At 50.7% G+C, this 26,590-nt stretch overlaps 3 protein-coding genes across 4 annotated transcripts in view; 1 reads left to right on the top strand and 2 right to left on the bottom strand.

Moving 5' to 3' along the window:
- Nucleotides 1–4,037: 4,037 nt before the first annotated feature.
- On the bottom strand, nucleotides 4,038–12,609 carry HECTD3 (HECT domain E3 ubiquitin protein ligase 3). 2 transcript variants are annotated; one of them, XM_030869953.2, is made up of 21 exons: nucleotides 12,153–12,609; nucleotides 11,837–11,997; nucleotides 11,504–11,596; nucleotides 11,289–11,424; nucleotides 10,899–11,014; nucleotides 10,701–10,814; nucleotides 10,474–10,556; nucleotides 9,866–10,031; nucleotides 9,557–9,638; nucleotides 8,739–8,921; nucleotides 8,534–8,586; nucleotides 8,289–8,353; nucleotides 8,026–8,129; nucleotides 7,638–7,757; nucleotides 7,456–7,545; nucleotides 6,246–6,452; nucleotides 5,872–6,001; nucleotides 5,714–5,788; nucleotides 5,505–5,586; nucleotides 5,290–5,361; nucleotides 4,038–5,114 (listed from the first exon to the last, which is right to left on the bottom strand). In XM_030869953.2, the coding sequence occupies exons 1-21, from the start codon at nucleotides 12,519–12,521 to the stop codon at nucleotides 5,030–5,032; spliced, it is 2,586 nt and encodes an 861-aa protein (XP_030725813.1). In that variant the 5' UTR covers nucleotides 12,522–12,609; the 3' UTR covers nucleotides 4,038–5,029. The 2 variants fall into 2 exon arrangements, with proteins under 2 accessions (XP_030725813.1, XP_060162195.1); XM_060306212.1 differs by having other exon boundaries at nucleotides 4,038–4,696.
- A 2,162-nt stretch (nucleotides 12,610–14,771) lies between these two features.
- Nucleotides 14,772–18,586, top strand: UROD (uroporphyrinogen decarboxylase). Its single transcript, XM_030869955.2, has 10 exons — nucleotides 14,772–14,928; nucleotides 15,604–15,716; nucleotides 15,837–15,916; nucleotides 15,993–16,055; nucleotides 16,276–16,473; nucleotides 16,577–16,738; nucleotides 17,458–17,595; nucleotides 17,751–17,851; nucleotides 17,933–17,999; nucleotides 18,352–18,586. The coding sequence occupies exons 1-10, from the start codon at nucleotides 14,909–14,911 to the stop codon at nucleotides 18,511–18,513; spliced, it is 1,104 nt and encodes a 367-aa protein (XP_030725815.1). The 5' UTR covers nucleotides 14,772–14,908; the 3' UTR covers nucleotides 18,514–18,586.
- A 393-nt stretch (nucleotides 18,587–18,979) lies between these two features.
- Nucleotides 18,980–26,590, bottom strand: part of ZSWIM5 (zinc finger SWIM-type containing 5) — a 262,868-nt gene continuing 255,257 nt past the window's right edge. The window contains exons 12-14 of the mRNA XM_030869954.2: nucleotides 23,427–23,590; nucleotides 22,846–22,927; nucleotides 18,980–22,111 (exon numbers count right to left, since the gene is read on the bottom strand). Of these exons, the coding sequence (XP_030725814.1) occupies nucleotides 21,249–22,111; nucleotides 22,846–22,927; nucleotides 23,427–23,590 (1,109 nt within the window). The 3' untranslated portion in view covers nucleotides 18,980–21,248. The remainder of the gene's footprint in view (nucleotides 22,112–22,845; nucleotides 22,928–23,426; nucleotides 23,591–26,590) is intronic.

Below are 26,590 nucleotides of genomic sequence, written 5' to 3'. Positions count from 1 at the left end.
CTTATCCACATAAATGAGGAAAGTGGCTGTGACAAAAAGGATGAAGTTGTCCCAGAGGAAGTGATGTCAGCAACAACTTCACATGAAAAGAAGTCTCAGAGAGATTTCATGAGATTGAAAGTACAAAGAATAAAATGTTGGAAGGTGATCCAAACTTAGAGAGGAATATGACCATTTACCAAGACTTAGAGTAGATGCTTGCTCCATATTACAAGGTAAGAAAAAAGAGGCAAGCGCTATTCAAACTGCTCTTGATAAGCGTTTTACAAAGAAAGAAATTTAATTCTTAAATCTTCTAAATGCTTTAGATTTCAATGTACTAAATAACTATTAGTTTTACTAGTTTTTCGTTTCCTTGTACATTTATAATTGTAGGAGAGTTTTTAATGTTTTAACAAAACATTTGTCATGGAAGAGTGGTAATTTCCCACATTGATTATTATCATTTTTTTAAAGTTATTTATTTATTTGGGTTTTTGTTTATTTATTTATTTACTTTTGGCTGCATTGGGTCTTCGTTGCTGTGCGCGGGCTTTCTCTAGTTGCGGTGAGCGGGGGCTCCTCTTTGTTGCGGTGCGCGGGCTTCTCATTGAGGTGGCTTCTCTTGTTGTGGAGCACGGGCTCTAGGTGCGCAGGCTTCAGTAGTTGCAGCATGTGGGCTCGGTAGTTGTGGCTCACAGGCTCTAGAGCGCAAGCTCAGCAGTTGCAGCGCACGGGCTTTGTTGCTCCGCGGCATGTGGGATCTTCCTGACCAGGGATCAAACCTGTGTCCCTGCATTGACAGGTGGATTCTTAACCACTGCGCCATCAGGGAAGCCCCTCCCCCCACTTGATTATTAAGATCTCTTTGCATGGTTTCAAAGTGCAGGATCATTTTTACAGCCTGGCACTACTGTGCAAAACGAAGATTTCTTATATATTAAAATTTAGCATACAATGATGATAAGCACGTGAAAACGCAGCATTTCAAAGCAATGGTAAAGGACAGGTACTTCACAAAAGGAAGCTGAGGGACTTCCCTCGTGGTCCAATGGGTAAGACTCTGCGCTCCTCAATGCAGGGGGCCTGGGTTTGATCCCTGGTCAGGGAACTAGATCCCGCATGCATGCCACAACTAAGAGTTTGCATGCCACAGTGAGAAGTGTGCGTGCCACAATGAAGATCCTGCGTGCCACAACTAAGACCCGGTGCAGCCTAAATAAATAAATATTTTTTAAAAATTACTGTTAAAAAAAAAAAAAAGGAAGCTGAGGAAACTGGCAAAGGATTTGGAAAACCTGTGGCTGTTGTCTACTGTCCATGGTCAACATGTGGTTAAGCCAGGATATGAATATAGGCAAGCTAACTCTAGAGAATGTGCTCCTAACTAGTATACTCTATTGCCTTCCTGTGGTGTGAATCCAATATATGGTTTCTTCCATAAAGAAAAAGAATTTTAATTCATAAAAATTTTAAATTTTGTATATTAGGAAAGAACATATATGAAATTAAATGGCAAAGTACAGACTGGAAAAACATATTTATAACACCTGACACAACAAGGGGGTTAATATACAGGGCATAGTGCCTTAGTTAACATGTCAGTGGGCTTTGGAGCCGGCAGACAACAATCCAAATTGTAGCTTCATCATTTACTACTTACGTGACCCTGGGCAAGTTACTAATTAATCTTTGCTCTAGGTTTCTCTTCTGGAAATGGGCATAATAATAGTACTTACTTCATAGAGTTGCTGAGAAGATAAAACAAGATAACATATATATAGCATCTAGCACAGTGCTTTGCTGTGCTTATGTTAGTACTATGCAAAGATGATTATAAATCAATAAGAATGATGAAAACAATAGAAAAATGGACAAAAATACATAAAGAGCAGTTCATGAAGAAGAAAAACAATTGTTCAATATAGTAAATAACCAAAGCAATGCAAATTAAAATAAAAATCATATAATTTTTCTGCACATTAAACTAAATGCCCAAGGTTGGTAAGAGTTTAGGAAATAGATAATAAAGGGAGTGAAAACTGTTACATCCTTCCTAGAGGGCAATTTGGCAGATTGATGAAGTGATTTTAGGAACTTAGTCTAAGAAAATAAATAGGTAGGCAAGGATAAATGCATGAGGATTTTTTTTTTAGTTCATTTATTTATTTATTTATGGCTGCGTTGGGTCTTCATTGCTATGCACGGCCTTTCTCTAGTTGCGGTGTGTGGGCTTCTCATTGAGGTGGCTTCTCTTGTTGCGGAGCATGGGCTCTAGGCGCATGGGCTTCAGTAGTTGTGGCTTGTGGGCTCAGTAGTTGTGGTTCGCAGGCTCTAGAGCACAGGCTCAGTAGTTGTGGCACATGGGCTTAGTTGCTCCGTGGCATGTGGGATCTTCCTGGACCAGGGCTCAAACCCATGTCCCTTGCATTGGCAGGTGGATTCTTAACCACTGCTCCACCAGGGAAGTACCTGCATGAGGATGTTTATTATAACATTTGTAATTTTCAATACGAAAATCTGTAAACAACCTTAATGTCCATCTGTAGAGGGTTTTAAATGAATAAAAGTTATGAAATTCCTTACAATGTAATACAATGCAGCCAATAAAAATAATGGTTAAAATGAGTATCCGCCTTGTTCCAGGGACCATTATTTCCTGCTTGGATTCCTCCTTGCCTCCAGTTTCTCTCCCTGTCAACTCATTCTTTACGTACCTGCCAAAGGCAAATCTAATCATGTCACTCCCTTGCTTAACCCTCTCATGGCTGCTCAATGCAAAATGCTCAAAGAGTTTCCAAGGCTGGAGTCTTATTTCTTTCTTCTCTTCACACTCCAGTTAACATGCTTCTCAGCTGGCCTTTGTACCGTTATTCTCCCTAAGGATTTAGCATTTCTCTGAGCCACTTTGGTTAGAATCATCCTGTCCTTTTCATGAAACCTTTCATTTCTCCTTTGGAGCACTTACGTAAATGTTATTAAATGTTGTTTATGCCATTATCTGTTTAATATATGTCTTTTCCATTAAAGGTTAAATCCCAAGAGGGCCAAAATCATCTGTTTAGCCACCGTTTTATCTATTGCACCTAGTGTGGTGCCTGACACAGCTGTTCCATGCAGTCACTGAATGAATGAATGAATGAATGAAGAGCAAGCTACAAAATAAAAGAGGGACCAAAGACTCGTGTGGCCGGTACCAGACAGAAACGGACTACCTCCTGCAGGCGCGTGCTGGCCACGCCCTTCCCTGAAGAGGAGAGAAGGGGTAAGGCGCGCCCACCGGGCGGGACAAGTCGGCGGGAGTTTGGCGGGAAAGCCGAGCTGCCGGGGAGTCGCGGCCTCTGGGGCTCTTGCGCCTCCAGCTCCCTGGGCGGAAAGGGGCTGCCGGAGGAGGGGCACGTCTCCTGTGGACCACCCAAGGCGCAGGGGTCGGGGAGCCGTAAGGCGAGTGCTGACGGCGAGGCTCATCTGGAGAGTCAGACTCCGAATTACGGGGAAGCAGTCTTCGGGGTGCGCACAGCCCCAGGGGAGGCGCTCAAAGCCAAGGCCGAGTTTTCCACGGGCAGTGTCAGGGCGCGCCCTAGAGGACGGCGTGGAGAAGCGATGGGAGAGCGCGACTTCTCGGGGGTACTCTACACGCACGGAATGCTCTTCTAGACTGCACCTTAGCTGTGTGGTACCTGGAGGCGGGGTGGGGGGGGGGTGGGTGGCAGTGCCGCTGCCTCCTATGTCACATCCTGATTCGGGTGTCTCTCAGCCATTGCAAGGCTCTGTCCTCTAAGAGGTCAGATTCTTCTGCCCACCTGGTTACTGAAGGTGGTGGACTCCCATCCTCTGAATCACCACACCCATCCCAGAAGATGCCTGTCCAGCTTTCTTTCCCCCTTCTGGGCAGAGGACGCCTTGTTTCCCTGCTTAGCTCCAGATTTCATCTCTGCCATTGAGAAGCCCCACCACTCCCACGTTGACACACATCTCCTTTGCCCCCAGCAGGACCCTGAAGTCCTGGAACGGTCTTCTTTAACATCCCTTGGGAGCCCAATAAACGCACTCTGAAGGAATGAATTCATCCATTTATTCAACTTTCCCACGTAAGAGAGCTTCTTTGATGGAGTGTCGTGGAGGCCCTTAAGGGAGGGAGGGCTGGGGCAGGGACGTGCATAAAGCCTAGGTGGAGGTTTAAAGTCTAGGCTTTATTTTAGAGTTGAGTAAAGAGGAGCTATTGAAGATTTCAGAGAGGACATAACTGGCCTTAGCGTGTGCAAAGTCTTGGGGGTAAGACAGCAGACAGGGAGTCAGGCTGGAGGTGATGCAGAAGTGATGAATACGGGGTGGCAGTGGTAGTATAGATTTAATGTTGAATACATGTATGTTTAATGTTGAATACATGTATGTTTAATGTTGAATACATGAATGTTGGATACATGTATGTTTAATGTTGAATCTTGGATACATGTATGTTCTGAGCCAGGGATGGTGGTGGCACTTTGTCAGTTGAGACTTAGTTGGAGAAAGAAAGTCAGAACTCACACCTTGGGGTTGGAGGGAGAGGAGGAAAAGACCAATATGTGAGGGAGAGGGTGTTCAGCAGTTTCTTCATTCTTGGTTCAGGTGACCAAGGACGATGGCCATCATTCCCTATCCATCCCTGGAGCCTTGTTCGGGGAGGAGCCTCCATCCTCCCCTCTCCCCCTGAGTTTTTAGCTTTGAGTCCAGGCTGAAACCAGAGAAGAACAAGGAGAGAAAAAAATGAGCTGGAACCTGAAGCAAAGTCCACGGGGTGGGGAGCTAGAACGCCCCCTTCAAGTAGCTCAGGCCTGGCAGCTTGTGCTGGGCTTGTGGAAGATTCCTCTCACAGATGCGAAATAATGCTGGGAGCAACCCGAGCACGTGTAGGGCTTGAGGGTCTGCGGGGGCTGGGCCACCAGTGTCAACCCACTGCTCCACTCCAACCGCACCCAAGGGCGGAGTGCGCTGGCTTCCTGGGCGAGGCGAGTGGGACCTGCGCAGGAGCAGTCCTGCCGGCCCGCGGCTGCCCCCTGGCGCCGACTCACTCCTCCCAAGGGCTCATGTCGGTGTCGATGGCCACACAGTTGTATGCAGCGTAGCGGAGCTTCTCCTCACACACCTTGGCACTGCAGGGGGCAGGGAGCTGATCAGCGCCAGGCGTAGAGGTCCCTCCTTCACAACCAGGGGCTTTGTGGCTCCAATTTTTGCACCCAGTACCTGAAGCCCTCCTCCACCCTAGGATGCCACCCTTCCCCCGCCCCCCTGTCCCCCACTCCCCAGGCTGGAACCTAGGAAACCCACCTGGCATAGTGCGGTAGGAAGAGGGTGCTGGAGCAGGTGGAAGACTCAGGCAGCGCATCTGTGGTCTCATAGCTGGGGGCGTGGAGGGACCAAAGATCAGAAACAATTGCAGGGGCACAGGGCAGGGGTCTGACACGTGAATATGTTTGTGGGGCAGGGCAGAAGGCCAGCCACAGCCTCTTTCGACTGGACCTCCCCTCCCCATCCGCACTCACCCCAGCTTGTCCGGGTAGATGTAGATCCGAGCTGGCAGACGGCTGCGGCCTGTGACAAAGCGCAGGAAGCGGCTCCGGTCCTCTAGATGGAGGAGAAGGAAATCAGTGCCCGTGTGCTGGTGGTGGAAGAAGTTCTTCAGCTTCCGCCCTGTCTCTGTATCCCAGGAGTGGAGTCCGAACCCAGACATTACTCTGCCCTTTCCACTGACCGTTGGTGAAGTTGTTCAGTGCCTCCCAGAAATACTGCACCCGTGTGTCAGATGGCTCGAAGTCCTCAAACCGGGCTGGTGGGGACAAAACCAGATGGAATTAATTCTTAGGTCCTTAAGCCCCACCCCGGGACTGCGCTGCCCTGCCCCACACTCACTGAGCTTGCGCAGAGCGTCCACAGTGACCTCTGGGTCCCCGCACACCTTCTTCTCCAACTCTTGCCACGTTAGCAAGTCCAGCACAGCCTGTGGCACCACCTTCAGCAGACCTGCTTGCATGGCTGACACCTGCGGAGGAGGGAAAGGGCCTGGCTGGGGAAGAGGGCACAACTCCCAGCTCAGTGTGTGGTGGGGACCCTTGGCCTCCACTCATGGAGACAATGTGTCTCTGTACTTCACTGATCAGCAGGGATGTGGGGCAGAGGGATGGTGGGGGCCGGAATTCTTGGGACTGGGTTCTGGTGGCCTATCAGGCTGGGCTCTGGCTATAACGAGCCCAAAGCTCTCTGTTCCACTGGCCTCTGGGTAGTACCTGCTCCTTGCTCTCCTCTAGCCGTGCCTTCTGCACCAGTTGGATGAAACGGGAACGGTCCTCAAATCCCACCACGATGCCTGCACCCCCAGGGATCAGCTCCACCACCTGCTGGTCACTCAGCACAGTGGTGAACGTTAGCTCCTTTCCAAATTTGAACTCAAATGTCTCCTTGTCCATTCCTTCCATCACTTCCAGGAGCTTTACCTGGGGGTTGAAGAGAGGCAGGAAGGTCATCTTTTCATTGTAGAGACAGTCCTTGTTTTTCCTCAAGAAGCTCACAGGGAAGCAGGAGAGGCAGCCAGGCAAGGCAGTCCTCACGCAGGCAATGAGGGCAGTGAGGGGGTTAGTACAAGGGCTGTGAAAGCATCAAGACGATGCCTAACCGGGCTTGGAGATCAGGAAGGTGTCCTGGAGGAAGTGGCAGCTAAGCTGAGACCCAAATGATGGCTGGGAATTGGCTGGGCCACCAGGAAGTCAGGAGAGAGAACATCTTGGAAAAAGGTGGAAAGAGCAAAAGGCCTTAGGAATCTGTCTGGCTGGAGCCTGATCATGAACCAGGTGTCCAGAGATACAGGGGTCATGCAAGGCCTTTCCAGACTCTGCATTTTATCCTAAGCCCAGAGTGGATTTACTGAAGGGTTTAAACAGGGAGAGTGAAATGAATTACTCTGGATGCTGGAGATCAGATGGGTAAGAATGGAGACAGGGACACTGACAATTTTTGCAGTCAGTGGTTGGGTCAGAAATGAAAGTGGCTGAACTAGAGGGAAAGTAGTGAGATGGAGGAAGTGGACAGATTCCAGAGGCAGATGTGACAGAATGTGGGAGGTGAGCGAGAAGGAGGAGTGCAGAAGGACCCTGAAAGGGCTTGGCATGGGGAGGGGTGGTTGGTGGTGCCACTGTGAGACAGGGAGCCCTAGAGGGCAGTAGACTGGGGAGAGGATGAAGAGTGTGTTGATCCCGAGGTGCCTTGTTGGGACAGATGTCCAGCAGGTAAATGCATATATAGCCCCAGGCTTAGGAGAGAGGTTGGGGCTAGAGATAAGGAAGTAGGGGTCACCAGAATAGTGACAGTAGTTGAAGCTACTGGAGTACATGGGATTGGAGAGGGAGCATGTATGTGGTAGGAGAAGGTTCAGGACAGCCCTGGGGAGGAGCAACCTTGGGGGCTGGGCAGAGGAAACACTGGTTCTAGGCCCTAACTCACCAGCACAGAGTCCACAGCTGGGAAATCCTTGCTCCAGCTCACCTCCTCACCAGAGAGCTGTTTCCACACGAAACCAGGCAGAGCCAGGACCTGTGAGACAAATACTACTGTCTTCTCACCCTGAGCTGCCCAGGTTTGGCCGGCCAGGATTAATCTGGTGGGGTGCAGAATAGGCTACTCACCAGGAACTCCTTACCCCGAAGGGCAGCCCCCATCAGCTGTCCGATCCACTCGTACTTGGCAAAGTCTCGGCAGGAGGGGTTGGGCACATACATATCCCGGGCCTCACCCGTGCCATTGCCCTGTCCCCGAGACAGAGCTGTCAGCACGGCATGGGATGGACCCTACTTTGTTGCCCCAGATGACTCAGAGACTTCCCTGAACACCTTCCACTGGGGGCCCTGAATGATCCCTCTGAATATACAATGGCTCCTCCTTCCCTGCCTGTCCAGAGGCTGCCCCAGGCAACACAGTCTCTCCTCTGCCCCCTCTCTAGCTTAGCCCGGTACCTGGGAGGTTTGCAGAGACAGAAGAGCAGAAACTATTTGGGAGATAGGGATGGGAGATTACCTGGTTGGCCGTTCGGACAAAGAAGGGCAGAGGCACAGGGGTGTCCGCCGAGCTAGGGCACAGTTCTTCTGACATGTCTGCCAGGCTATCCCGGAAACCACCTCCTGAAATGACAGATAGACGCCCTCAGCTGGGGCACACAAGAGCCTCAGCCCCCATAATGGGGTAATAAGCAAGTCCCCTATCTGGTTAGCTGGTGATCTCAGAAGCCTCTACCACTCGAAGTAGGGCTGGACCCTTGTTATCGTCCCTTAGGGCCTCACCTTGGTCAATGATGCCTTCTGCAATGAATTTACACTCCCACCACTGGTCATAGCGCATGGGCCACCTGTAAATAGGAGTGGGTCTCTGTCACCACACTGGGCCAAGGCTCAGAATGATGCACCTGCCCAGAGTCCACCCAGGAGTAGGGGCTACAGAGGGGTAATGGTGAGAGGACCAGAGGCAGTGCGTGGGTATACACGTGTACATGTATACCCTGAGCAGGTCCCTCGCCCCCATGCCATACCTGTAGTCCAGGGGCTTTTCATACTTGTCAGAGGGCTTGAGGCCTTCATAAACCTGGGGGCAGGGGAAAGGGGAGGGAGTTGTGGGAAAGTCTGTGTCAAGACCTGGCCCCACTCTTGCCCAAAGACCTTGCTCAGGTCCCTGTTGGCCCAGCCCCCTAGGCCCCTTACTGACCCTCCCTCAGTCTGACCCCAGGTGATCCAAACCTGGGTGAAGACAGCATTCTTGCAGGCAGGGTCCTTTAAGGGGCAGGCGCGGTGTTCCATGGCGAGGCGCCGGTTGATGTATAGGCGTGGCATGAAGCTGGGCTTGCTGCTCTCTGAGTCACGCAGGCACTGGGCCACCAGGCCTGGCCGCTGGCGTGACAGCAGCAGGAACTGCTTCACTTGCTGGGGAGGAGAGGTGGCCAGACCAGGACCAGCAGGCAGTCAGCCTCTGTCCAGGCCCTGGAACCTTTCTCTATTCCTGGACCTAATCCCATGGTTCCAGTTCAAGCCTAGTCCATCCCTGGTCCTTGCCTCCAGTCTCTCCCTTAGTCCGGCCACCAGGGAGAGCTTTCTAAAACAAAAAATCCAACTTTGTCATTTCCTTACATAAAACCTTTCCAGTGGCTCCACTGACCAGGAACAAAGTCTGGCCCCAGGGCCGTCTGCTACCAGGGCCTGCTTCCTATCCACCTTCTCCCAGCCTCATCCCCATGTCATACTCACATCTACGGGCAGGCTTCTCTCATGTCATTTTGAGCTGCTGGTAACTCCCAGTGTCCACCTTTTATGCCACCTGCCCTGTCCATGCTGTTATCTCTCCTCCCCGAGCTCTGTATGTTTCACATGCTCTCTGGGGAACAGCACCCCAAACACGAAATTTTCACTATTTGTGTCTGGCTTTCTTCCTATGTTCCCAGAGCCCAGCAAAAGCCCAGGCCTAGAGTAGGTCTAAGAACTCTCTGATGAAGAGTGAACAACTGCCTGAGCAGAAAGGGGGTGCCCAATGCCAAGACCAGCACTGCATGTGTCAGGCTCACCTTAATCTCACTGAAGGTACCCAGCGTGTGGTCCCAGGCAGGTACCAGGTGGTGCAGGACGCTGTCTAGGATCTTTATGAATCTGGTGTGGGTGAGTAAAGATAACTGCAGCTGAAGAGTTTGGTATGGATGCGAAACCCCCTCACTCCCCAACTCACAGGGACAGGAGAAGGCAAGGCCCAGGGACTGCTCTGCCTCTTGAAGTGGAACAGCTTACAGTATAAGACCTTGGGGGCCTCTTCCACACAGACATACAAGGCTCAGGACGGGGGACAAGGAAGGGCCTGACTGGCCCAGGGCCACAGCCACCTCTGCAGGAGAACAGCTCTGCGGTATAGCACTTCCGGATCAGTGCCTTCCAGGCGTGGATATCGCACCAGACTGGTGGGCTGGAACAGGTCTGCATTCAGCCCTAGTTCCCGCTGTCTAGAAGACTTGATCTTGACCCCTCGAAGACGAACGTCAATCCCATCATCTGGAGGAAGGAGTTAGAGTGAGATCACTTACTGCACCTGCTGCCTTTTTGGCCCTCAGACCTGAGGAAGACTCCTTAATGCTCAGCCTTTTGTTACCCCTAGCCCCTAGAAACTTGGGACCTTTGGGATCCCCTCCTATAATCTGATTCTGATTATTATATTCTTTGCTAGTTCCTGTGTCCACCACTATAGTTTGGGGATGCCTGAGGGTCCCAACTCCGTTCCTCTTCCAGGTGAGCCCAAGCACTTCTATGGCTTTAAGGCAGCCCTCTTACCCAGCACCTTCCACCCGGCTTGGGCCCCAAAGCTTCAGATCCTAGTTAGTTCAGCTATCACCTTTACCTCAACTCCAAGCCCATTGCTTTCTCTCCACACTCACTGCCAGCTAACCCCCATCTACACACTGGGCTCCCTTTCCCTCCTTAGGGCCTTAAGCCCCACCTCGGCACTCGACGATGCGGATCTCGATGACTGGGAGGTGGACGGTCATGTCCTCCAGGACACAGACATCCCCGATCAGGGTCCTGAGAGGATGAACGTGAGGCACTTTGGAGACCCCTTGGCTTCAGGGATTGCTGGGGGTCTCGCTCGAACTTTTGCTTCCAACGTGGGCCAGATCCTACTACTTGGATCATGTCCCACCTCCCACCCCAGGCCAGTTCACTCACTCGTCAATGCTCACATCACTCAGCTTCTTCAGGTTGTCCCCTTCACCCCCATAGATCACCACCCGCTTAGGCATAAAGTTGTCATCTGTGGTATCCACCGTGAGTAGTAGCTTCCTGTGGGTTAAGAGTGTGCACATGGGTCTTTTACACTCACAGGCATGTGGCTCACCCACCCTGTCCTACTCGGAGCCCACTCACTTCACAATGGTGCCCTTTTTCATGGTAAGCCGTACCCAGTGCTGGCACTGGGACCCATCGCTCTCCCAGTAGGTGTCCGCATTGCTGTCTGTCAGGCAGGACACATTGAACTCCTCCTGGGGAGGGGCAGAGAGGTGGAATCAGTGTTTACCCCCACTCCCTGCACTGGGGGTGTGCTTTAGGCCAGGGAGCACGAGAGAAAGTACAGTGGAGCTGGATTAGAAGCACATCTGGTATCGGTGGAGGTGTCTAGGGGTTCCTACATGACTTCCAAGATGGGGGGGTTGGACTGTGGGGATTCAGATTTGGCCCTGGCCTAGAGGTGAGAGTTCTGGATCTAGCAAGATGTGACTACATCTTGCTTGGGGCGGGAGGAGTCCCAGCACCCACCGTGTAGGAGGAAACGTCTATGCTCTCCACATACTGCTTCACGCTACCCAGGTTCTCATCCTCCTTGCCCAGGTGGTCGTACAAGAAGTGGATCAGGTCCTCGTCGCACTCGTAGGTCCACGTCGGGGGCACATAGCTAAGCAACCCCAAGTCCCTAATTAGGTCGGGCCCAGACCTGGAGCTCCTTCCTCCCCATCCCATCCCAGCTCACTCACAGTAGCCTTTGTACAGCTTCTGTGTATGCCTCGGCCGGCTGAGGCCTTGATCCCAGGCGATGCGAGTATGTCAGGTCCACCACCTGTTCCCATCTGTGCGCACAGAATAGGGGACGGGATGTGGAGACATCAGCGAGCAGCAGGAGACCCTGGCGCCTTCTCCAGAGCTCTAGCTCCTCTAAACTGCGCCTCCAGAAGCTCCACCCCAGCTCCCTTCAGGTCCCGCCCCTTTCTGCTGTAAACCCTGCCTCCGCTCCAGATCCCACCACCCGGACTTTGCTACACTAGGGCACAGCAGTATGACAGCAAGTCCTGCCCTTCCCAGTGCAGGACCTGAGCACCGGGCGGTAGTCCACTCCAAAGAGCTGCTGCTGCCGTTGGAGGTGGTCTGGAGTGTCGATGGGTACGAGCCGGGCCCCGCCTTCTGCCGGGCGGCACACCAGCAGCCAGCCTTCGTCCAGCCCGCAGTCGCCCAGGTGTTCCGCCAGCTGCTCCTGCCGGGACGCGACAGACAGGGACAGCCGTCAGGGAACTGCCGGCGGCAAGCCCAGCCCAGCCCAAGGCAAAGGGCACTGAACGCTATGTCAGCTCAATATGGGGGAGGGGAGGGGACCAGCCAAGGGCTTCCCTGGTCCCGGGTCTTTTGCACCTTGGTCAGCTTCACCCAGAGCCCGTGGCCGTTGCACAGCTCCTCGCCCGTGGTGCGCACGCAGGCGCCGCGCCGGAGCTCGATGCTGTCGCGGGCGGCGCGGAGGGGCCCGGAGCCGGTACAGGTGGCCGGGCCCGTGGCTCCCACACGCAGCCCCGGGCCCTCCGCCTCCCACACTGGCAACAGCACGCGCGACGGTCCCGCCGGGTCCTTGTAAAGCTTGTAGAGCACCTCGCGCGGCACGAAAGCTAGCGCCGCCGGCAACGGCCGTCCAGCGCGGAGGCTCTTCGCTGCCTCCGCCAGGAAGCGCACGCGGCCCAGCAGCTGCCGCGGGGACTCTAGCGCCGCGCCCGGGCCCGGGCCCGCCATAGCTTAGTGGCCCAGAGAAGCCCAGGGGCGATCCGGCCCCAGGAGCTTCTGCCGGGAAGGCTGACTAAGCTTCCCATCACCTTCAGCCCCGCCTTCGGCCAGCCTTCGCCGTAAGTTCTGGACTAAACGCCCCTCACGTTCCCGCCGTATTGTCCTGTGTACTCGAATACTTAATCCTGTTATCAGTTTCTGTGCCTCCCGCTCAGCCAACCAGACCCAAGTTCAGTAGTAGTTTCTACCTGATCAATCTACCCACTCCAAACCCCATTACATCTACCATTTAATCCCCACTGCTACTACCCCATTCAAGCCACCATCCATCCTATCTGGCCCGGAAAGTTGCAACAGCTATTTCTGTTTTGCCTCCGTGCCCCCAGTGAGTCACACTACAACCAGAAGAATCTTTAAAAATCTGTTAGATATCCTCTCAGGCTCCCCATCCTAGGGGCAGTGTGACTAAAACGTTTCGGAAAATAACCCCCTCCCCAGCTCGGCTGCTGACAGGAGTCTTGAGTCATTTAGGCTTGATCCTGGTGGTTACTCCTAATCCCAGGACACTGGTGATCATTATCCAGTTTCTCCCAGTAATTCTGAACCAAACGAGAGGAAAGGCCGATGTGGTTAGGGAGGAGGCAAAAAAACATGGACAGAAGCTGCTGGTGAAGTATAATCATGGAGGAAAAGGCAACTTGGTCCTGCCCCGTTTCTTTTAAAAGTTTACTGAGATATAACTCACATCTTATAATTCACCTATTTAAAGTGTACTACTCACTGGTTTTTGATATATTACATTAATTTAAAAAAATAGTGGAAAATATATATAACAAAATTTGCAATCTTAACCGTTTTTTAAATGTATAATTATCTATTTCCAATACTTTTCATCACCCCAAACAAGAAACTCTGTACCATTTAAGCAATGACTCCTCATTGCCCCCACTCCCCAGTCCCTGGTAAACTCTACTCTACTTTCTGCCTCTGAATTTGCCTATTATAGATATTTCATATAAGTGGAACCACACAGTATTTGTCCTTTTGTGTCTGTCTTATTTAACTTAGCATGTTACAACGATGTTGTAGCATGTATCAGAATAATTTATTTTTATGGCTGAGTAATATTCCATTGTGTATACACACACACACACACACACACACACACTACATTTTGTTTATCTGTTCGTTGATGGACACTTGGGTGGAAAGTTTGTTTTGATATAGTTTTCAAATAATTGAAGTTATCAAGAAAGAAAGAAATGATCCCATGTAATTATGACAGTTTTCCATTTATTTCTCCTTAATAAGTTGGGAACACAGTGCCTCTCTTCCCTTCTCTCCAAGCTATTTGTATGCTATTACACTACTACAAGATAAAGTGAACAAATGCGCTTAACAAAGGCCTGCATGACCTGGACTCTGTAGACAGCTCCAGCATCTTTAATTCCACCAGCTTGATCTTGTTTCCCATTAAGCCATTTGCTCTTTTTCGTCTGCTCTTTACACATGCCGTTCCCTCTGCTTGGAATACCCCACTGCTTTCCCCAGTTAAATGGAGCCCTTGCTACTTGCTTCTAGCTCTTTCCCTTTAAAGCATTTACTATTGAGGGCTTCCCTGGTGGCGCAGTTGTTGAGAGTCTGCCTGCCGATGTAGGGGACACGGGTTCGTGCCCTGGTCTGGGAAGATCCCACATGCCGCGGAGCGGCTGGGCCCGTGAGCCAGGGACGCTGAGCCTGCGCGTCCGGAGCCTGTGCTCCGCAACGGGAGAGGCCGCAACAGTGAGAGGCCCGCGTACGCAAAAAACAAAACAAAACAAAAAACATTTACTATTGTGATTGCTGACTTCTCTGTATCCGCATGTCTGTAGCTCCTTAAAGGAAGGAAATGTCTTGTTCTCCACTGTAATCGCTGCACCTATTGTAGTGCCCGCCTCTTTCTAGGTAATATAAATATTTAATTATTTCAGTTCCCTGTACAACTTGGTTCCATAATTCACCATATGCCTGGGTGGGCCAGGCATAAAATTGTTAAAATCGTGAAGAGTGGGAGTGAAAGTGAGACCTGGGACGAGTCTTCCGGGATTCCCAGGCCGTCAGAGGAGAGCAAATTTCTCACCCACGTGAAGTATAGTTACAGCGAAGTTCTTTTGTGGGGGGAGGGGGAGGGAGGTGTTTGTTGTTGCGTCGCTACAGAGGACTTTACGGTGAAGAGACCTGGGGGTCCTACGGGCAGCAGCCGGGGCAGCCCGGGAGCCGTTTCTGGAGTCTGATCATGTGACTTTCAACATGGCGACAGCCTTGGCTCAGTCCAGGAAGGGGCGGAGCCTGGGCAGGGGGCAGGCTCAGAATTAGGCTACAGCTGGGGCTGTGCTCGCGTTTACTGACAACTTATCATGGAGGCGAACGAGTGTGGGTGAGTTCTCTGTGCCACCACGCAGTGTGGCCATACGGGCTTCTGACCTGAGTCTTTGAGCTCAGGAATCTGTCCCTATACCCCTCTTCCCCAGCCCCGGAGAACCCAAGTCTCTGGAATCCCAAATCCTCCAACCATGGATTCCTGAGATGTTCATCCCAGGGACCGCCTAGCTGGACTGCGTACCCCAGACCTTTATTTAGGAGATGCCCTCTGGACTTCCTAATCCTCAACTAAGATCCCTTTTTCGGACTGTCATCTCTGATCCCCCCATGACCATCCCCCAGCCTGGAGATCTTCCAGCCCCCAAACCAGCCCACTGGTACCCTTGTTCCTGAGATTTTTTGGTCCAAAGACCCCCCAAACTCTCCTAACTGGACTTTCGTTTCCCCCGCCCCCCACCCCCCCGCACACACACTCTCTCCCAGTCCCTCCAGTGGCTTTGAGCCTGGGGAAGCTGCGACTATGTGTAGGGTAGAGGCCCCGGCACCGGCCCTTCTAGTCCTGTACACCACCTGATAGAGGGGAGGTGGAATCGGCGGGGAGTCACAGCTTGGTAGCTGGCCTGGAGAAGATAGATAGCTGTGCTGGACTGTATCCGCCTTTAGAACCCGAGCCCTGCCCAACCCCCAGCCTGGTTTACTGACACCTACCCTACCCGCTCCTGATCTCCAGACCTCAGGGTTTTCCGGAGCTGAAGAATGACACCTTCCTGCGAGCAGCCTGGGGAGAAGAAACAGACTACACTCCTGTTTGGTGCATGCGGCAGGCAGGCCGCTACTTACCAGGTCAGGGTCAGGGCCTCGGAGTCTAGGTAAAACTCTGGAGGGTGAAAAGTTTTTGAGGGGCAGAGGAGGGCTCTGGAGGTTCCTCAAGGCTGAGCCCTGCTTTCCCTTTTTTGTCTGCAGAGTTTAGGGAAACTCGGGCTGCCCAGGACTTTTTCAGCACCTGTCGCTCCCCAGAGACCTGCTGTGAACTTACTCTGCAGGTGAGGGGTCCACAAAAGAGGGAGAGATTTATGCTGTCAGCTCGCCACCTAGCAATCTGTCTTCTGTTCCCTATAGCCACTGCGTCGCTTCCCTCTGGATGCTGCCATCATCTTCTCCGACATCCTTGTTGTACCCCAGGTACCTGCTCAAATCTGATTCTTGAATGGGTAACAAAGGGAAAAGACAGTCAAGGCTCAAGATAAGCACTTATCCTTATGGGACAGAGGGGAAAACAGGCTGGAAGAGACGGAGTTTGGCTGAGTTTTATTCTCCTTTTCCTCCTTCTTGGCATGGGTTGAACAGATCTCCTCCTCCTGGAGTTACAGTTTGGGAACCTAGACATTTTCTCCCCCACCAGGCACTGGGCATGGAGGTGACCATGGTGCCTGGCAAAGGGCCCAGCTTCCCAGAGCCATTAAGAGAAGAGCGGGATTTACAGCGCCTCCGGGATCCAACAACAGTGGCCTCTGAGCTGGGCTATGTGTTCCAGGCCATCACTCTCACTCGACAACGTCTGGCTGGGCGTGTGCCACTGATTGGCTTTGCTGGTGCCCCGGTAATATGGAACAGGACAGGGACTTGGGCTTGGAGAAATTACTCTGGCAGGTATGGGTGCAGACAAGGGAAGGAAGTGTCTATCTGGCTTCTGCCTTTTGCAGTGGACTCTCATGACATATATGGTTGAGGGTGGCGGCTCAAGCACCATGGCTCAGGCCAAACGCTGGCTTTACCAGAGACCGCAGGCCAGTCACCAGCTGCTTCGCATCCTCACTGATGCTCTCGTCCCATATCTGGTGGGACAAGTGGCTGCTGGTGCCCAGGTAAGTCCTGAGGGAGAGACAAATAGGCTGGGGTTTCGTCTTTATTTATTTTTGGCTGCGTTGGGTTTTCGTTGCTGCGCGCGGCTTTCTCTAGTTGTGGCGAGCGGGGGCTACTCTTTGTTGCGGTGCCTGGGCTTCTCATTGTGGTGGCTTCTTTTGTTGCAGAGCACGGGCTCTAGGCACGTGGGCTTCAGTAGTTGTGGCACGCAGGCTCAGTAGTTGCAGCTCGCGGGCTCTAGAGCACAGGCTCAGTAGTTGTGGTGCACGGGCTTAGTTGCTCCGCGGCATGTGGGATCTTCCCAGACCAGGGCTCGAACCTGTGTCTCCTGTACTGGCAGGCGGATTCTTAACCACTGCACCACCAGGGAAGCCCTGGGGTTTAGTCTTTCAGGACCAGAAACAATACAGTTCCTTATACCTGTGAGGGTAGGTGTCTCAATACCAGGCACAAAAGAAGCTTGGCATGAAATGATCTGGCTGGAGCAGCTAAGCCCAGACACTGGCAGGGGGGCTTAATGCTCTGTGTATTCAAAGACCAAACCTAGCACTGGGATCTGGAGAAGGCAGTTCCTTTTTGACTGGAACTGGGCTTATAGGCTTAGGTAGTCTCAGGGGTTGAAGTCACTTGGGGAAAACTGAAGGAAAACTGAGGCACATTCTGTATGTGGGGCCCGATATACTTCCTCTTTGTGTGTTATGCATTTCTTTTCTAACTGTAGGCATTGCAGCTCTTTGAGTCCCATGCAGGGCATCTTGGCCCACAACTCTTCAGTAAGTTTGCACTGCCTTACATCCGTGATGTGGCCAAGCGAGTGAAAGCCGGGCTGCAGGAGGCAGGCCTGGCACCAGTGCCCATGGTAAGGATGGGGATCAGATGAGTGAAGGTGGGCCTGTGGAACTATCAGGTTAAGTCCTGCATGGACCGAAGTGACCACTGGAGGGCAGAAGCACAGCTGAGCTACATTAGGAGGCATAGCAAAGCCCTCAGCCTGAGATTTGCCCTTTCCCCCAGATCATCTTTGCTAAGGACGGACATTTTGCCCTGGAGGAGCTGGCCCAGGCTGGCTACGAGGTGGTTGGGCTTGACTGGACAGTGGCCCCAGAGAAAGCCCGGTGAGTGATGGAAGGTGCGGTGGAGGGGATGCAACTGCCATATGTGCAGTCACCAGAACAGGGCACTGACTCTACTTCCAGGGACTGCGTGGGAAAGACGGTGACCCTGCAGGGCAACCTGGACCCCTGTGCCTTGTATGCATCTGAGGTAACAGCCAGGTCCCTGTGTGTGTCTGTGTTTGTTTCTGTGCACTCCCATGGTTCTGGATATGGTGGTGTTTATTACTATGTGTGTGCTTCTATTATTTGTTTATCCCTCCCCTCTACTCCACTCATACCATGTGAACTCTAGGAAGGCAGGAGTTCCTTCTCATTGATTTTGTTCATTTGTGTTTTCTTAGCGCCTGGCCCATACTAGGCACCTGATAAAGTTTTTTGAATGACTGTATGAGTAACACTGAGTAGAAGCATGCCTACATGTATGTGTGTCACTGTTATGTATAGGGAGGACAGAGGTGTGCTGGCCCCCCCTGTAGCCAGTGCCCTGTTGGTCCCCCCAGGAAGAGATTGGGCAGTTGGTGCAGCAGATGCTGAATGACTTTGGGCCGCGGCGCTACATTGCCAACCTGGGCCACGGACTTTACCCTGACATGGACCCAGAACATGTGGGAGCCTTTGTGGATGCCGTGCACAAACACTCACGCCTGCTTCGACAGAACTGAGCATAATCCTTTTATCTGAAGTACCACTAACACAGATGATTGCTTCCAGGAGAATAAAAGTTCCAGAGCTGGAGTCTTGCGTGTGGTTTTGTTTGTGAAAGATCTGTGCTTTTATCCTCAGTTACTTCTTAGCCTCTTCCTTCCCTGGGCCTCTTTCTGCATCCTCTCCCACAAGTCATGGGACCTCGGGTATCAGTGAATATGTATGTAGGACTTAACGTCAGGACCTTTACCACCATTTTGCTCTCAGATCTCCAAGCCCCAGAGCTACATGGGTCTGTGCAGATCTTCCTAGGAGATAGAGCTGTGACATTTGCAGGGAAATGGGGTCCCTATAGCATATGAGGCCAAACTGACAGGGCTTTGCGTCTGGGGAGGGAAGGGTGTATAGACCAGAGTGGGACACAGGGCCAGTTGCCCTGCATTCTTTTCTGTGCATACCCTCTAATTTTCTCAGTATCTTGCTCTTTCCGCTTTTCGTGGTGGTACCTACTTCCTGGGATCAGGCTCTGACAGGCCTGTGAGCTCTGGAGAGGGGTGTGGTGCAGTAGGAAATTCTTCATTTGTCATTCCACATCTTAGACCATTAGGAACCCACTGTGCTATATAGCCTAACCAGCTCCCTGTCCCAGCCAGGTGATGGAGAAGAGAGAAGGGCCCCATTTATTGAAAGAACACAATTTCTGATTTTAGAAAAATGATCTTTTCTGTGATCCAGGATTTATTCATAGAAAAGCACTGTGAGTTCACACACTTGCTAAAAAACGGCAATTGTGATACAGAAATGGGAGTGGCGTTGTCTTTTTTTTTTTTTTAAACCAACCTATTGGGCTGAGAGGTTGTTGGGCCCGTAGCTGGACGGTGAGACTTTGGTAGCCACAAACAGCAAATGCAACTTACTGGTTAGTGTGGAGAAAAAAAAAGTGACACAAACAGTTTGTCAAAGACAGGAAAGTAAAGCAGACAAAGAGGTCCTTGGTTCACACTCTAACTATACCACCCCTTCCCTGTCACACCCCACCCCCTACTGGGGAACTAAAACATGGAACAGTAACCACCAAGACACTGGCATCTAAATGACTCTTCCGAATGCCTGTGCTACCTCCTATTACACTTCCAGGCTGAGCAGAGGGGTCAGGAAGGTAGCAGGAACATGATACGCTGTGGAGGTCAGCCAGGGCTAAGACAGGGGTTGCCCACTAGACCTAGAAACTAGTCAGAAAGGAAAAGGCGAAATGCATTCCAGCCGCAGCCTCCAAACCAATGACCAATGGGACTGTGACAGAAGCAGGCAGAGGAAGCTTGAGGTAGAAAGGCAGGGGAAGAAAGCAAGTACAGGGTAAGAAGAGAAATGTGGCACTGAAGGAGCCACTCAGGGCAGAGGGAGACTAGTGCTTAGAAGCTTGTTTGGTGAGACAATGGTGAATAAAGGAGGCCCAGAGATGAGGAACATGTTTAGCTGGTGAGAGAATAAGAGAAATGGGGATGAGAGATCTGGCAAAAAGAGAAGGGACACGTTCAGGCAGATCCTCAAACATGAATTCACAGACAAACCTACATGTGGAAATATACACAGTTACACACAGACACGGACATGTTTATACACATGCACTTACGTGTGCCCAGATACACAAACACTACACATGCATTGACAAACATCAACACACACACACACACATATGTATTTTTATATGTTCACAAATGTGTATACCCTCACACACAAACCCACCATCCAGTACACAGACATGTCTTTACACAGACACAGACCTGACACAGATACACATAAATATACATGTGCACATGCAGGCATGCACAGATATATCTATGCGCACAGATGCACATACGTAGCCATCCAGATCCACACACACACAAGTGTAATTAGAGATGAAACCAGATGCTGTCTAACACAAAGGTGACCAGAGAAGATGAACATTATAAGCCCAGTGGCCTCCCAGACCTTCACCTTCTCCCTGCCCTTGTTTCTCAGGAGCTCGGCAGGCTCCCAGAGAGAGAGGCTGTGTGAGGCAGGAGCAAGAGCTTCTGTGTCCCCATGGCTTCGTGAGGTGAAAGTCTAAGTCAAGACCGGGCCCTGCCCCTCACCCATCACCGGGCTGTCAATGCCCATCTGCAGGCCGGGGTTTCTGCATAGACTAGACTTGGGGTTTACTCTAATGGCCATTTTTCTCTCTGCCACCCCCACTCTTCCACTGCCAATAGCATATCCTCTGCAAGGGAAACCTGAGAAACGGTTGTGAATCTCCTCAGAAAACAAGCCTATCTTCCCACCCACAGCTACCCATCAGATTAGAACCAGAATTATAAATAGTTACAATTTTACAATGTAATTGGCAACACATATACTATAGTATTTACAGTACCATAAATGCTTCTGTTTCTCTGGTTAAGCAATCCCTGAGACGGAACAGTGTTCTGTGTTTGCCAAGGAGAGAGGGCCAATGCCCAGGACACGCAGGATAGCGGGGCGTGAGGTGGCATGTGTGGGGTTTCTGATCGGTCTGCAGGGCCCAGCTCCTCCAGGAACAGTGGGCTGTTGTGAGAACCTTGACAAGGCATGTTGGCTAGAGCTGGACTCTCCCCATGCTTAGCCCTGTGGTCCTCTGGCTTCAGCCACAGGTGCTCAGAGTCCTCTCAGGGTGGACAAATGTTTGTGTCCTTGGCCTGACCAGATGATACCTGGGAGTGCAGGATGCCCCAGCAGCGAGCTATCTGCTCTCTCAGCCAAAGCGCTCTCGCACCAGCAGCATCAGCTTCTTCTTGCCTTTGTAGATTTGTTTCAGGTTGTCGATGAACTGGGCAAACTGCAGGTGGCCATCCTGCGGCAGCAGGAAGGTCTCCCGGGCCTTGCTCAGAAACTCAATGAACTCTCCGTAGTGGCGAGGGCTGATGTGTGTCAGGCGCGAGTGTGTGGTGTTGATATAGGCATTGATGGTGGCATCCAGCAGCTGGCGCAGGGGAGCTTTGTCGGTGGACATAAGCTTTCCCGAGCTGCGGCGGCCTGGGATGCCGGCCAGGCCAGGTGCAGTGACCGTGCAGCGCCGTAGGATGTCTGAAAGCACTGTGGCACAGTGCACACTCTTCACCACCAGGGGAATCAGGGCCGCCAGCTCATTCTTGCCCAGGGAGTGGCTGAGGGCGCACGCCCAGAGCACATCGTTGATGGCCGGGTGGGTGTCCTGGTTGTAGGCCAGGTTGAGATGGCTCATGGCCAGTGAGGCCAGCTTGAAGGCACGTAGCGGGTAGCCACGGAGCTCCATGTAGCGGGCGATGGTGAACAGCTGTGAGTGAGTCATGCCGCCAGCAGCAGCATCAATGGCAATCTGGTAGGCTGCTTCAAAGGCGATGTGGTCCTTCTCACAGAGCGTAAGGGCCGACAGGGCGCAGCTCTGTGGATCCTTCATAGCACACTGCAGGGCCAGCGTGCGAGCACAGCTAGCCAGCTCCTCCCGCTGTGGATAGTCAAGACTGAGGCGCAGGATAGTGGTGTGGGATACGGCTGTGGCAGCCACAATGCTGGTCGCCTCGGTGGGGGTGAAGAGTGTGTACCAGCTCTGCAGGATGCTCACCAGGGCCTGCACACCTGTCAGGGAGAGCCTGAGCTCAGCCGTGGCCATCCGGGACCTGATCCAGGTCTGCCCAGACTACCGTTTGGGGTCAGAACTTGGCCTGCAGAGACGAGTTCTCCCTCCTTCTCAGCAGCCTCGAGATGATCTGAGGCAGCCAAGGCAAGGGGAACAACCCAGACGCCCAGACCCTGTTTGGGGTCTCTTCCCATCCCTTCCTTCCCCAGGTGAGAGTGTTGAAGGTTTCTGCAGGTGCTCTAAGCCCCTCACAAGGATGGAGCAACAGAGCCTGTGGTTTGCCTGCCCCAAGGCAGGAGTCGCAGATCTGCCTGGGGGTTCTAGCTGAAGTGGGGCCTCTCAGGGTAGAGTCTTGTGCTGGGGCTTTGGGCTCTAGATGGGGTCCCGAGCCTCCAAGCTGTTTGGGGTTTCTCAGAATCATGGACAGGGACTGGGACCAAACCACTGGGCCAACTACCTCCCAAGGCTACACTTGAGTACTTGTGGCTGAAAATTCACTCTCTCAGAATGTCTCTGATCAGAGGGTCAAAGTGCTGCTGACAGCAGGGTGTGGTCCAAGCAGTGAGGGCAGAGTTTGGTCAGGCTGAACAGAGGCCATCTTCTCCTACCAGCAGCCTCATCCTTTCCTAGCCATCAGTAATAGGAATATGAGAGCTCTAAATTCGTCGTCCTGTCCCAAGAGTAGGGCCTAGGAATCCTTTCCCCTGGGGGTACAGGGAGCTGGGAGACTCACCCACTTCTGTAGCGCATGTCACCAACCACCGCACCATCTCCCGGCGCCTCCAGTTAAGGGTTGATAAGGTCATCCTCATCACCTGGGCAAAAAAGCAGCCTTCCCAGTTGGCTAAGCATAATTGCTATAACCTCCCCCTCCCCACTCCCCCTTGCCATTCATTTATGCAACAAGTATTTATTGGTGCCTTAAACAGCCATCTCTCCCCTGATAACTACAGATGGGTTTGTTTAATTTCTGCCCCACCCCTGCTACCAATCAGATAGAACACTCCTCTGATGACCTGTAATGAATAAAGCCCTTATTACCACACCTTGCTTGACTTGGAGGAATGGGGGTGGGGTACGGAGAAGATGGGGACCCTGTGGAGCCTAAGGCTACACTGCTTAACTGGCCGTAACTTCAAAACAGAGGCCAATGTTGAGTCCTTACCTTGTGTCTAGCCTAGAAGCTGTGTCCTGGGGACAGAGAAAGAACCAGTCCTGGCCCATGCCCACTCCAGTCCCCGTGGGATCTTATCTTCTACCAGTTGTCACTAGGCCAGAAGTCTAAAGTGGGGATGGCCCGCTTGTCCTCCATACCTGTAACCCCAGCTCCAGGGCCACGTTGAGCAGGGTGCTGTCTGTACTACTGTCCGTGGGTGTTGCAATCTTGAATGCATCTTGGGCCAGTTTGAAGATGAGGGAGGAAGAATGGATGTGCTTCTGTATTGCTTCCAGGATTGTGCGGAGCCTCAGAGTGTCTCCTACAGGTGCCGAGAGAAGGGGCAGGGACAAGGTCTTCTTTAAAGCTTCCCTGAACAGGGAAGAACAGGGAACAACAGGTACTGGTTGAACTGATGGCTATCAATGCACTGAGTGCTTCTGAAGGCCACCATCTCTTCTGGGTGGTCAAGCTCTGTCTCCACTGAACCCACTAGAGGCTCCTTCCTTCCCCAGGCACCCACATGAATTCACCTCTCTCCACCTTTTCATCTGCCTCTACCCCTCACCCTCTTTTCCCTCAGGATCTTTAGGTCCCAGAAGTCATTTTCTAGAACATCTGAATTTTGAGAGCTACTTATACAGGAGAAGGAAGCCACATTATTGCCAAAAAAGTATGCCAGTCCCATAGTTTGTTCCTCAGTACAGCTCCCTGGAGCAAAAAGGAGCTGGGCCACCACTTCCTATCCAGTAAGCAAGTATGAGTGCACAGAGTTAAGGAATACATAGCAGGAATGCCTTGTGTACCATATGACGTGAAGGTCACTGTATAATGGCAGTAGGGTATATGAAAGATTGGTGTATCTTCTGAGGGGGTAAAATGTGAAGTAAAGATAGAACAAAAAGTAGGTCTTATGTTTTACCAAGAGGTGCAGTGGTAAGAGTATACAGACTTTGGAGTAAAATACATTGGGAAGTGAACCTAGTTCAGCCGTTTACCAGATCAGTTACTTCATGGAAGTAATGGAAAAAATAACCTTTTAAGGTTGTTGGGGGAATTATAAAAAATTTGTGTATAGTTAATATTCTATGATTCTACTTTTTTTTTTTTTTTGCGGTACGCGGGCCTCTCACTGTTGTGGCCTCTCCCGTTGCAGAGCACAGGCTCCGGACGCGCAGGCTCAGCGGCCATGGTTCACGGGCCCAGCCGCTCTGCGGCATGTGGGATCTTCCCGGACGGGGGCATGAACCCACGTCCCCTTTATCGGCAGGTGGACTCTCAACCACTGCGCCACCAGGGAAGCCCTATGATTCTACTTTTATATAAAAGAGATAAGTAGCAGTCTGTTTGTGTACAGCATGTGTGTGCACACATATATGAACAGGAAATACCTGGGAATATTTATTATAAAACCGTCTTAGTAGTAGTAGTTACCTTTGGGTGTCAGGATTGAGAGATTACCTTTTTTTCTTCTATCATCTTTAAAAACAATTAAAACATTTAATTGACTTTGTTTTTTTTTTTGGCCGCACCGCGCGGCTCGTGGGATCTTAGTTCCCTGACCAGGGACTGAACCCAGGCCCTTGTCAGTGAGAGCACGGAGGCCTAACCACTGGACCACCAGGGAATTCCCCACAAGTTTGGTCTCTATATCTGTGAGTCTGTTTCTTTTCTGTTATATTCACTAGTTTGTTGTATTTTTTTAGATTTCACATAAAAGTGCTATCATACAATATTTGTCTTTCTCTGTCTGACTTAATTTACTTAGTAGAACACCCTCCAAGTCATCCATGTTGTTGCAAATGGCAAAATTTTGTTCTTTTTTATGGCTGAGCAGTATTCCATTGTATATCTATCTATACCATCTCTTCCTTTTTTTTTTTAACATCTTTATTGGAGTATAATTGCTTTACATTGTGTTAGTTTCAGCTGTATAACAAAGTGAATCAGCTATACATATACATATATCCCCATATCCCCTCCCTCTTGGGTCTCCCTCCCACCCTCCCTATCCCACCCCTCTAGGTGGTATACCATCTCTTCTTTATCCATTAATCTGTTGATGGACACTTAGGTTGCTTCCATTTCTTGGCTATTGTAAATGACGCTGCTATGAACACTGGGGTACATGTATCTTTTTGAATTAGTGTTTTAATATTTTTTGGATATATACCCAGGAGTGGAATTGCTGGGTCATGTCGTATTTCTATTTTTAGTTTTCTGAGAACTCTCCATATCATATTCCACAGTGGCTGCACCAATTTACATTTCCACCAACAGTGTATGAGGGTTCCCTTTTTTCCACATCCTTGCCAACCTTTGTTATTTGTGTTCTTTTTGAGGACAGCCATTCTGACAGCTGTGAGGTGATTATCTCATTGTGGTTTTAATTTGCATTTCTCTGATGATTGATGATATTGAGCATCTTTTTAGTGCCTGTTGAGCATTCCAAATAGACATTTGGAAAAATGTCTGTTCAGGTCTTCTGCCCATCTTTTAATCAGGTTGTTTTGTTTTTTTGATGTTAGGTTATACGAGCTGTTTATATATTTTGGATTTAACCCCTTCTTGGTCATATTATTTGCAAATATTTTCTCCCATTCAGTAGGTAGTCTTTTCATTTTGTTGATGGTTTCTTTTGCTGTGCAAAAAGCGTTGTTTAATTAGGTCCCATTTGTTTATTTTTGCTTTTATTTCCTTTGCTTTAGGATACAGATCCAAAAAAACATTGCTACGATTTATGTCAGAGTGTTTTCTTCAAGGAGTTTTATGGTTTCTGGTCTTACATTTAGGTCTTTGATTCATTTTGAGTTTATGTTTGTATATAGGGTTAGAGGATGTTCTAATTTCATTCTTTTACATGTAGCTCTCCAGTTTTCCCAGCACCATTTATTGAAGGGTAGCTCATTTCTTTTTATTGGTAAATGATATCCCATTGTACGGATCTACCTCAGTTTGTTTATCCATTCACCTACTGCAGGGCATCTTGGTTGCTTCCAGTTCTTGGCAATTATAAATAAAGGTGCTATAAACATTTGTGTGCTGGTTTTTGTGTGGACATAAGTTTCCAACTCATTTGGGTAAATACTTAGGAACATGACTGCTGAATCATATAGTTAGACTAGGTGCAGCTTTGTAAAAAAACTGCCAAACTGTCTTCCAAAGTGGCTGGACCTTTTGCATTCACACCAGGAATGAATAAGTCCCTGCTGCTCCACATCCTCACTAGTGTTTGGTGTTGTCAGTGTTTTGGATTTTAGCCATTCTAATAGGTATGTAGTGGTTTCTAGCTTTTGTTTTAATTTGCATTCCCCAAATGACA

Source organism: Globicephala melas, chromosome 1 (assembly GCF_963455315.2).
Source record: "Globicephala melas chromosome 1, mGloMel1.2, whole genome shotgun sequence".
Lineage (NCBI taxonomy): Eukaryota > Metazoa > Chordata > Mammalia > Artiodactyla > Delphinidae > Globicephala > Globicephala melas.
The sequence above is the reverse complement of the archived record's forward strand: the minus strand, read 5'-3'. Positions and strand labels throughout refer to the sequence as shown.

Coding starts and splice junctions, on each gene's coding strand:
- HECTD3 (XM_030869953.2), bottom strand. CDS start 12,521: ATGGCGGGCCCGGGCCCGGGCGCGGCGCTAGAGTCCCCGCGGCAGCTG. Junction 10,815..10,898: donor AAAAAGGGCACCATTGTGAA/GTGAGTGGGCTC, acceptor CTTAACCCACAG/GAAGCTACTACTCACGGTGG. Junction 10,032..10,473: donor CCGCATCGTCGAGTGCCGAG/GTGGGGCTTAAG, acceptor TCCTTCCTCCAG/ATGATGGGATTGACGTTCGT.
- UROD (XM_030869955.2), top strand. CDS start 14,909: ATGGAGGCGAACGAGTGTGG. Junction 16,739..17,457: donor AAGTGGCTGCTGGTGCCCAG/GTAAGTCCTGAG, acceptor TTCTAACTGTAG/GCATTGCAGCTCTTTGAGTC. Junction 17,852..17,932: donor GTGGCCCCAGAGAAAGCCCG/GTGAGTGATGGA, acceptor CTCTACTTCCAG/GGACTGCGTGGGAAAGACGG.